Source organism: Mirounga leonina, unplaced genomic scaffold (assembly GCF_011800145.1).
Source record: "Mirounga leonina isolate KUSES-001 unplaced genomic scaffold, KU_Mleo_1.0 Mir_154, whole genome shotgun sequence".
Classification (NCBI taxonomy): Eukaryota; Metazoa; Chordata; class Mammalia; order Carnivora; family Phocidae; genus Mirounga; species Mirounga leonina.
The window spans coordinates 26085782-26097311 of record NW_023270389.1 but is presented as its reverse complement, the minus strand read 5'-3'; the positions used below and the strand labels follow the sequence as shown (position 1 = coordinate 26097311).

At 39.8% G+C, this 11530-nt stretch overlaps 1 protein-coding gene and 1 pseudogene across 1 annotated transcript; both read right to left on the bottom strand.

Annotated features, from left to right (window-relative positions):
- Window positions 1-3584: 3584 nt before the first annotated feature.
- LOC118013807 (40S ribosomal protein S20-like) lies at window positions 3585-5062 on the bottom strand. The gene is made up of 2 exons (XM_035009595.1): window positions 5059-5062; window positions 3585-3976 (listed from the first exon to the last, which is right to left on the bottom strand). Exons 1-2 carry the CDS (start codon window positions 5060-5062, stop codon window positions 3585-3587), a joined length of 396 nt encoding a protein of 131 aa, XP_034865486.1.
- LOC118013675 lies at window positions 4708-5639 on the bottom strand (annotated as a pseudogene).
- Window positions 5640-11530: the final 5891 nt, after the last annotated feature.

Below are 11530 nucleotides of genomic sequence, written 5' to 3'. Positions count from 1 at the left end.
CTTCCTATTTGCTGCACAGAATATTAAAAAAAGTGCATTTAAGGTTCAAGATTTAGTAAAATTAATATTTTTTATTGTTTCATCAAGGACACATGGGAGTATGTGGTGGTGAAGAACATAATTACTAGTGCAGTTGGTACATGGCATTGATTTGTGCCAAGCTGCCAACAATTTTAACTATTGCTTTTGCATGGACAGTGCAAATATTAACAAAGTAAAAAGCCAAATAATGACTTCGTATTATTTCAAAAATAGCTTTGACCTTGTAGATACCCTGGAAAGATTTCTAAAACCCCAAGGAGTCGGGGCACCTGGGTGGCTCAGTCGGTTAGGCGTCTGCCTTTGGCTCAGGTCATGATTCCAGGGTCCTGGGATCCAGCCCTGTGTCAGGCTCCCTGCTCAGTGGGGAGCCTGCTTCTCCCTCTCCTTTCCCCTTGTGCTTTCTCTCACTCTCTCTCTCAAATAAATAAATCTTGAAAAAAAAAAAAAAGACCCCAAGGAGTCCATGGACTATACTTCAAAAATGCCTCGTTTGGTTTTTTGCTGACTTATGGCTATGTCAGATAATTTTCCCCTAAAAATTCTGTATATGTTGTTCCACTATATTTAGTATTCCTGAAAAAGTTAAAATCAAATGTAAATTTTTTTCTTTATAGCTAACCTATTTATTCTCTTTAGGTTGTAGCATTTTTTTTTTTTGTAATTAAAAAAATTTTGCCAGAGTATGTCTATGTAGGTCTATCTGTTCATTTTCATTCAACATGGTGATCCCCTTTAGTCTTAATACTTAGGTTTTTTCTAGCTCCAAAAACTTTCAATTTTGACTTCTTGTTCATTTTTCCTCCCTTAGGAACAGCAGTAATTCCTTTTTTTTTTTTTAAGATTTTATTTTAAGTAATCTCTATACCCAACATGGGGCTCGAACTCACACCCCCCCTGAGATCAAGAGTCAGATGCTCCACCAGCTGAGCCAGCCAGGTGCCCCAGAACAGCAGTAATTCTTGATTTAAATCTGTTCTTTGTCAGGATGCCTGGCTGGCTCAGTCTGTACAGCATGTGACTCTTGATCTCAGGGTCATGAGTTTGAGCCCCATGTTGGGTGTAGAGATTACTTAAATAAATAAAACTTAAAAAAAAAAATCAATCTGTTTTTGTCCTCTGTTGCTGTCATCTTTTCTCTTATTATTTCATCCTTTCTCCTTTTCCTCTACATTTTAAGGGACTTTCTCATATTTGTCCTTCACATCATTTACTGCATTGTCTATAATGTCAGTTCTTAGCCTCTTTTTGGTTTGTTTGTTTGTTTGTTTTTTAAAGATTTTATTTATTTATTCATGAGAGACCGAGAGAGAGAGAGAGAGAAGCAGAGGGAGAAGCAGGCTCCCAAGGAGCAGGGAGCCCGATGTGGGACTCAATCCCAGGACCCTGGGATCATGACCTGAGCTGAAGGCAGACGCTTAACCATCTGAGCTACCCAGGCGCCCTCTTAGCCTCTTTTTGTTGTATATTAATGTGTAGATTTTCTGTAGTTCTCCCATGCCTTACCCAACTCCCTTTTCATCTCTCTTGTGGCCTTTGTATTTCATGTACTGTCCTTTCATCTCCTTTGTTTCCTCTTTATGACCTTTTGCTCCCTTTTTGTAGAGAACATGATTTCTTATATACTAATAAAGACCTAGCTATTTTCAGACAAAGTAGGAAGTGTGGATTTTCATCGGCTCCCTTACTGCTTGCTTTTAGATTTTCTGAGCACCTTCTCAAAGCTCTAGCTTTTTGGCAAGTCGTGTACATAAGTCCTGACTCCTTTCCCTGGGTCTGGTACACACTCTCCTAGAGAAATTTTGGCCTGCTAGGATGAGATCATCTCCTCACTTCTGATGCATGGTTTTCTGATACTTTAAACTAATTGGTTTGGGGAGAGTACATTTCTCCATCACTTGGTGTTTCCTTCACTGCAAGGAGAGGTTCACTAGGATAATTCTCCTGGCCTCTCTCTTCTCCTTCACTCTTAGCTTCCCTGGAAGGAGGAGTGGGGCGTTACCTAAGTCATAAGTTTGGGGAAGTGGGCACAGATTTCCCTTCATCTAGGAAGCTGCCTTGCTGATAAAGAGTAGAATCTTCTGATTATTGTTGTCTTCCATGCTATAAGAGATGCAGGGACAGGCCTTGCCTCTGGAGTAAACAGACCGACATTTTAGGGGTGTAACCTCAAAGCCCCCAACATCTGAAATGTTGGGTGTGAACATTGGTGAATAAATAGGGATTTAAATTCTGGGTGACAAAATATCTACAGGAGAGGCGTTTATGAAGTAGGGTAAGTATCTTTGAGCTTTAGACTTTAGAGTATACTTAGTAGATTTTGACTTGGGCAATTTAAGAGGTTATATTAAAGCCAGGTGAGTTTTTACAGCTGTATAGATATAGCTTTTAACTTCTGCAAGAGGCTTTAAGTCTTAAGCCACCTCGTATTTTGACCTTGGCAGGTGACTACAGCTTATGTCAGGATATTACAGCTTATACTTCTACAGAGCAGAGCTACACACACTGGACCTTAAGCAAAGACGTGGTCCCTAGCAAGACAATACACCGCCTGGCAAAGCTGCTGCATAGGCTTCAGTGGTCTCAGGTGGCCTCAGGGTGCACACTACTGCTGCATCCCAAAACTTTGACCATGGCACTGGTCTCAGTCCACTCGTGCGGGCCTCTTGGAAACCTCAGCACACACAGGTGGATCAGAGAACGCAGTTAGTGGGCATAGCTGAGGCAAGAATGTGAATTCTAGGGGCAAACAGACATTTCAATTCGTAGCTCTTTTCGTACTTGGTGGGCAGGAAAATGTTTGTGCTTTTAAAATACAAGCCAGCTGAATCCATATGGACTAAAGGAACTTTTGAGGGTTAAGCTTTAAATTATTACTGCCACATGGCGGCTTCTGTTGTATAGTAATGCTCCATATTTTGATCTGGGTGATGGTTACTTGGATTTGTTCACTTTGTGAAAAAATTATTTTGAGATATATACTTGATTTGTACACTTTTCTCTGTATGAATGTTTTACTTTAAAAAAAAAGTTGTACGGGGTGCCTGGGTGGCTCAGTCGTTAAGCGTCTGCCTTCGGCTCGGGTCATGATCCCAGGGTCCTGGGATCGAGCCCCACATTGGGCTCCTTGCGCTGCGGGAAGCCTGCTTCTCCCTCTCACACTCCCCCTGCTTGTGTTCCCTCTCTCTCTGTCAAGTAAATGAATAAAATCTTTAAAAAAAAAAAAAAAGTTGTATGGAAAATGATTAGTTCCAAACCTATGTGAAAGCATTCGTCTGTCTGCCCCAAATCCATCTATATTTTAATTAAATGTCTTATTGCTCAAACAACTATCAATCAGGTATTCTCTTATATGAAGCCAAATATATCCTAATATGCTATCCATTTCACTTAAGTTTACTAATGTATTGACATAAAGTTCATGATAGTTTCTATAATATTTAAAGACTTTAAGAGAATTATGTCCCCCTTTTCATTCCTGGTATTATTCATATGTAATCTTTTTTTTTTTAACAACTGATAATCAATTTATTAAAAAGGTTGATTTAAGCATTTACAATGGTGACTTCAACCTCAACTCCTGACTCAGTACTGATGGAAGTAATCTGCTTAACAATCTCAGAAGGACTGTGCAAATCAATCAGTTGCTTGTGGATCCTCATCTGAAAACGATCCCAAGTCTTAGAACCTTCACCACAAGGAGTTTTTCTTGTAGTGATCCTCAGAGTCTTGGTAAGCATCCAAACTGGTCCTTTCACTTTGAGATTCTTTTCCTTTGTGCCTCCGATCAAGTCAGCACATACCATTTCCAAAGATTTTGCGTTGCATCTGGTTAGAGTAATTCTAATTCGGGAAATCGCCACCTCTGGTTCCACGGGTGTCTGCCCAGTGTCTTTAAAAGCCACAGCTGCGGCCTGGCTTCCTAACTGACTTGTTCCTCAGTGAGAGCGAACGGTGGTGAGCCAGGAGCAGGAGGGAAGTGCCCAAACCTCCACTTTAGCCGCGACCACCTCTTCCTCAAAGAGCCATATGTAATCTTATTTATTATCAATCTTGTTATAAGTTTGTCTATTTTTTTTTATTTTTTTATTTTTTAAAGATTTTATTTATTTATTTATTTGACAGAGAGACACAGCGAGAGAGGGAACACAAGCAGGAGGAGCGGGAGAGGGAGAAGCAAACTCTCCGCGGAGCAGGAAGCCCGATGCAGGGCTCGATCCCAAGACCCTGGGACCATGACCTGAGCCAAAGGCAGACGCTTAACGACTGAGCCACCCAGGCGCCCAAGTTTGTCTATTTTAACACCTGCTTTGTCTTTATAGATCCCTCTATGGCATCATTTTATCTCTATTTCGTTAATTTTTGTTTTTACTTGTATTATTTCCTCTGATACGCTTTCTTTCTTACTCTGCTTTTTAAGATCATTTCTTGTTCTTTTCTGATTTGCAGTTAAATTGTGATATGTTTCTGTTGAATTTCATTTTATTTATTCCCTCGAGATTTTGTTGGGCTTTCTGTATCTAAGGATTGATCTCTCTCAACAACCCTGAAAAATTCTTTATCTTCAAATATTGCTTCATCCCCAATCCCTCCATCATCTCCTCTGGAACTCCACTGAGCTATATGTTTGACTTTTTCATTCTGTCCTCCATTTCTCTTAACCCTTCATTCATATTTTCTCTTTGAATCCATGGACAGCATTCTGGATAAATTCTTTGGATCTATTTTTTACTGCACTGGTTCTCTTTTCGATTGTGTCTAGTCTACTATTTAATCAGCCCTTGACTATTTAATTAACATCATGTATTTTTTATTTATAGAAGTTCTACTTTGTTCTTTAAAAAAAATCTGCTTGGTTGTTCATTATGGTTTCTTTTACTGCTCATAGTTTCTTGGTCCTGCTTTTATCTCTTGAAGCATATTAAACATAATCATTTTAGATTATTTCATTGATAAAAATTCAATATATGGAGTCTTTACATGTCTACTTCTGCCGTTTATTGGTTTTATGGCTCTCACTCATGATATCTTTTGCTTATAGGTGTTTTGTGGCTCTCATTGTGAACTATTACTTACTTTGAAATTTACCCTCAGTAATTCTTTGAGACCTGGGTTAAAAACAAGCTCTTCTTTTTTTTTTTTTTTGGTTTATGAAAATTTATTATTGTCATGTTTTTGCCATCAAAACTTATGATCTTGGTTTTTCCTTCTTGCCTTTGTATAAGGCCAAAAGAGAGACATTGACAACCTTTGACAACCTTTAAGCGAACTCCAGGAATGTCAACAACAGCATGCTGCAACCAGAACCTCATCATTTTCCTCAATAAAATTCAAACAACCATCGTTGAGTACAAAATTTTTTTTTTGCTATTCTTGACCAGCTGGACTCTGACACACTTCCTGATGGCAGAATTTGGCTGCTTGGCTTCAACCCCTACTTTTTCCAGCATAATTCCTTTTGCATGGGAAGTGCCTCCAAAAGGGTTGGCCTTTAGGACTGTGACCCAATTGGCTTTCTTGTACTGTTCATCATGCCACTTCTGATCTCGTCAGTGGCTGTAGAACTTCCTGGCAGTGTGGAGGCCATGACACTTGCCCATCCTGCCGATGTTATGACCCTGAGCTAAAGAGAGAAGCAGGGCAGCAAAAATAAGCTCTTCCTAAGAAAGTATTTGCTTCTGCCAGTTGTCATATTTCCACTTAAAACTTTTCTAACCACACGGGCAACAGAAATTCCAACCAAAAACCTTTGTGAGGACTGGTGTATTAGTTACCTATTGCATAACAAATTACTAACTTAGCAGCTGAAAGCAATAAACATTTATTATTTTTTCAAAGATTTTACTTATTTATTTGACAGAGAGAGGGAATACAAAGCAGGGGGATTGGGAGAGGGAGAAACAGGCTTTCCGCTGAGCAGGGAGCCCAATGCGGGGCTTGATCCCAGGACCCTGGCATCATGACCTGAGCCAAAGGCAGACACTTAACGACTGAGCCACCCAGGTGCCCCTGCAATAAACATTTATTATCTTTAAGTAGTCTCTATAGGATCTGGGAATAGCTTAGATGAGTGGTTTTAGCTCAGGGTCTCACTTGAGGCTGCATTTAAAATGTCAGCAAGGACTGTAGACATCTAAAGCCTTCACCGGAAATCAAAGATGAAAAGTGTGAAATGGTATTCAGTGAAGTTTCCATCCTACTACCGATCCCATCTACATGGTTTTATACATTCCCCCAATACAAGTGCCCAGTGTTAAATTTTGGAGGTATATTTCCAAATAATTTTTATATATACCTGCAAATATATATACACAAATGTAATATATGATTACATAAGTGGTAATCATATATTAAACAATACTCAGTATCTTGAATTATTTATTTCAGCTATGGATCTTGTTTTTTCCATAGAAGTCCATAGAGATGTGTTTTAAGTTTTCCAAATGTGTGCATTTAAAACTTATGTTTTCTGGGGTGCCTGGGTGGCTCAGCCAGTTAAGTGTCTGCCTTCAGCTTGGGTGGTGATCCCAGGGTCCTGGGATTGAGCCCCACATCAGGCTCTCTGCTCAGCGGGGAGCCTGCTTCTCCCTCTCCTCTGCCTACCACTCTGCCTACCTGTGCTCTCTCTCTCTCTCTGTCAGGTAAATAAATAAAATCTTTAAAAATATTAACAATAATAATAAATAAAACTTATGTTTTTTAGAAGATTTATTTATTTATTTTAGAGAGAGAGAGCGGGGGGTGGGGAGAGGGATAGAGGGAGAAGGAAAGAGAGCCTCAAGCAGACTCCATGCTGAGCACAGAGCCCAATGCAGGGCTAGATCCCATGACCTTGAGATCATGACCTGAGCCAAAATCAAGAGTCAGATGCTTAACCAGCTGAGCCACCCAAACATCCCTAAGTTATGTTTTCATTATTAATTTCTAATTGTATCTCATTATGATCAGAAAATGTGGCCAACACAATAGTAAGATTTTTTTGGTATTTCTTGATCCTTGCTTCCTAGCTTGGTATGTGCAGGAATGTTGATATTTAAAATATCCCCATTCAAGTCCCCTGTTTAGCTTGTGATCCTGGAGAATGACTGAGGGTCATAAAATTTATCAGATAGTGATTCCAATTACAGCTATTGTTCTAGAAATGGTATATTGCCTGGGACAAATCAAACCAGCTGTTATGCATGTATCGATCTTGCAAAAGATTTTTTAAAAATCTATTATCAGTTTGTAAAGATCATCAGATGCTATTTGCTTTGACCTAGAAGAGCCTATAATACACCTTCACAGATTTGCTCAAGTTTACTTTCTTTAGAATCTAATGTAATCCAAAGAAATTTTGCTGGTGCTGACATCACAAGATCACACTAATCACACATTATTGCTATATTGCTATTTGCACCTGTTCAACCGGAAGGACCAAGTACTTAAACACTTTCAGGGAGACTTCCACTTCTAAACATGGAAATAGCAGGGACAAGAAGTACTCCACAACCTTAAATGACTAAAAACACAGACAACGGGCACGTGACTGGCTCAGTCAGTAGAGCACGCAGCTCTCAATATTGGGATTGTAAATTTAAGTCCCACATTGTGTGTAGAGATTACTTAAAATCTTTTTTTTTTTTTTAAGATTTTATTCATTTATTTGACAGAGAGAGACACAGTGAGAGAGGGAACACAAGCAGGGGGAGTGGGAAAGGGAGAAGCAGACTTCCCACAGAGCAAGGAGCCCGATGCAGGGCTCGATCCCAGGGCCCCAGGATCACGACACGAGCTGAAGGCAGACACCCAATGACTGAGCCACCCAGGCGCCCCAAGATTACTTAAAATCTTAAAAAAAAATTTTAAAAAACAGAAAAACATCCATAAATACAGAAAACAAACTGGACATTGCCAGAGGGGAGAGCCTTAAATACAGAGAACAAACGGTGGATGTCAGAGGGGATGGGCAAAATGGGTGAAGGAGAGTGGGAGGTAAAAGTTTCCAGTTATGGAGCACCTGGGTGGCTCAGTCAGTAAAGTGTCTGACTCTTGATTTTGACTCAGGTCATGATCTCAGTGAGAGATCGAGCCCCAGGTTGAGTTCTATGCTGAGTGTGGAGGCTGCTTAAAATTCTCTCTCTCCCTCTGCTTCTCCCCCCATGCTCATATGCACTCATGTGCACTCTCTCTCTAAAAAAAAAAAAAAAAAAAATCCAGTTATGGAGTGCATAAGTTATGGGGATAAGAGGTACAACATAGAAATATAGTCAATGATATCATAATAGTGTTGTATGGTGACAGATGTTAGCTAAACTTATGGTGAGCATAGCATAACATATAGACTTCCTGAATCATTATGTTGTACACCTGAAACCAATTAACATTGTGTGTCAATAATACTTCAATTAAAAAAAAAATAAAGGATTTCCTAAAGTGGACAAGGGGCAATGCAGAAGAGTGGTCCCAGGGAGAAGAGGAAGAGAAAATGAATCACCTAGCAACATAGTAGGAGATAGTTTCTTGATGTCAGCACAGTGAAGAGAAACACGGCACAGGGTCTCCTTGAGTTGAGGAGTGTAGTTGAGAATTTGGACAGATCAGGGCATCTATAATTTACAGGGCAAAATATTGGAGAGGAAAGAGCTGCAGAGATATACAGGGGATTTCCCTTTAGTCTTCAGTTGTATACTGATCAACACATAGTGTGAGAAAACTGCCATAGACCAGTGAAAGAACCACTGGGTAGAAGATGCAGAGTAACTCCCAGAAAATATACAGGGTTGAAAATAGTTCATATTCCCAACAATCAGAGTGGAGCAAACTTGTAATACACAGGGCTAGCATAGAATACTGAAAAGGATTGCCTCAGTAGTGGGGCCAGTAACTCTAGAATAAAGACAGCTCTGAGTTTACCTAACAAAGCTGAAAAGCAACCCATGAAAGGACCAAACTGTTTCCAAGTAATTTAACAGCATCCCAGAATAAACACAATATTTACAATATTTAAACTACAAAAAAAAAAAAAAATTCACCCAAGAATGTAAAATTCACACTGTCTGTCATCCAATAAAAAATTATTAGGGGGACACCTGGGTGGCTCAGTTAAACGTCTGCCTTCAGCTAAGGTCATGATCTCAGGGTCCTGGGATTGAGTCCCGCATTGGGCTCCATGCTCAGCAGGGAGCCTGCTTCTCCCTCTGCTGCTCCCCCTGCTTGTGCTCTCTCTCTGATAAACAAATAAATAAAATCTTTAAAAAAATTATTAGGCAGCAAATACACGGGAAAATACAATCCATAATGAGGAGAAAAATCAAATTATAGAAATAGATTCAGAGGGGCACCTGGGTGTCTCAGTTGGTTAAGTGTCTGCCTTCGGCTCAGGTCATGATCCCAGGGTCCTGAGATCGAGTCCCACATTGGGCTCCTTGCTCAATGGGGAGACTGCTTCTCCTTCTGCCCCTCTCCCTGTGTGCAAGTGTGGGTGCTCTCTCGTGCAGTCTCTCTCTCTGACAAATAAATAAATAAAATCTTGAAAGAAAGAAAGAAATTCAGAAATGACACAAATGAGGGGCGCCTGGGTGTCTCAGTTGGTTGGGCATCTGCCTTCAGCTTGGGTCATTGTCACAGGGTCCTGGGATCCAGCCCCACGTCAGTCTCTCTGCTCATGGGGGAGCCTGCTTCTCCCTCTCCCTCTGCCTGCCACTCCCCCTGCCTGTGCTCTCTCAAATAAAAATCTTAAAAAAAAAATAAATGACACAAATGATAGGCATTTATTCCATAATTTCAAAAAAGTACAAGAAATTATGAGAATGTTGAAAAGCATGGAAGATATTTTTTAAAATTCACATATAACTGGGACACCTGGGGTGCTCAGTCAGTTAAGCATCCATCTCTTGATTCTGGCTCAGGTCATGAGATTGAGCCCCGTATGGAACTCCATGCTCAGCACAGAGTCTGCTTGTCCCTCTCCCTGCCCCTACCCATGCTCGCACACTCTCTCTCAAATAAATTTTTAAAAAGTCTTTAAAAACCACATAAAATTCCCATATAACTTTTTTATTTTTTTAGAAGTTTCTTATTTTATTATTATCATTAGTATTATTTTAAGTAAGCTCAACACCCAACGTGGGGCTTGAATTCATGACCCTAAGATTAAGAGTCACAGGCTTTACTGCCTGAGCCATCCAGATGCCCCCACATAGAACTTTTAGAGATGAAAAATACACTGCATGGTATTTGTATTAATGTGTTAGGGCCTCCATAACAGAACTACAGGCTGGATGGCTTAATCAACAGAAGTTTATTGGGGCGCCTGGATGGCTCAGTCATTAAGTATCTGCCTTCAGCTCAGGTTGTGATCCTGGGGTCCTGGGATCGAGCCCTGCATCAGACTCCCTGCTCCACGGGAAGCCTGCTTCTCCCTCTTCCACTTCCCCTGCTTGTGTTCACTCTCTCACTGTGTCTCTCTCTGTCAAATAAATAAATAAAATCTTAAAAAAAAAAGACAAAACAGAAGCTTATTTTCTCACAGTTCTGGAGGCTAATGTTCAAGATCAAGTTTCCAGCAAAGTTTGCTTCTAAAAAGGACTCTTCCTTTGACTAGCAGATGGCCACCTTCTTGCTGTGTCCTCACATGGCCTTTTCTCTGTATGCAAACACTTCGAATTTCTCTTCCTCTTATAAGGACATCAGTCCTATTAGGTTAGGCCCCACCCTTATGGTCTCATTTTACCTTAATTACTTCCGTAAAGGCCCTATCTCCAAATAAAGTAATACTGGGGATTAGGGTTTCAACATATGAACTCTGAGGGGGGACACAGTTCAGTTTATAAGAGGATTAGTAACAGATTAGACACAACAGAAAAATGATTAGAGAACTTGAAGATGTTGCAATGGAAACTGTACAAAAGGAAACACACAAAAGGAAAAAGAACATTGAAAAATACAAGCAAAACATGGTGAGATATGAGACAGCTTCAAGTGGCCCAATATACACAGTCCCTGAAAGTGAAGCAAGGGTCAGGCAGAAGAAATATTTTAAAGCCTAATGGATAAAAAATTTTCCAAACTGATGAAAATTATAAATTCACAGATCTGGGACTCCTGGCTGGCTCAGTTGGTAGAGCATGCAACTCTTAATCTCTGGGTCATGAGTTCAAGCTCCACATTGGGCATGAAGCCTACTTAAAAAGAAAAAAAAAATGTTTAACTTAAATCTGGAGATCCAAGAATGTCAACAAACCTCAAACCCAAGATAGAGGAACAAAAGTACATCACAATCAAGTTGCTTAGAACTACTGATAAAGAGAAAATCATCTTAAAAACAAATTTTTAAAAGGCAACTTATTTACAGACTATAAAGATAATGCAGCAGATTTCTCTGTCAAATAAATAAATAAAATCTAAAAACAAACAAACAAACAAACGGTGGCCAAATAAAGACGTTTTCAGCATACAAAATCTGAAGAAATTCATACAAGCACACCTGAAGTACAAGAATGTTAAAGGA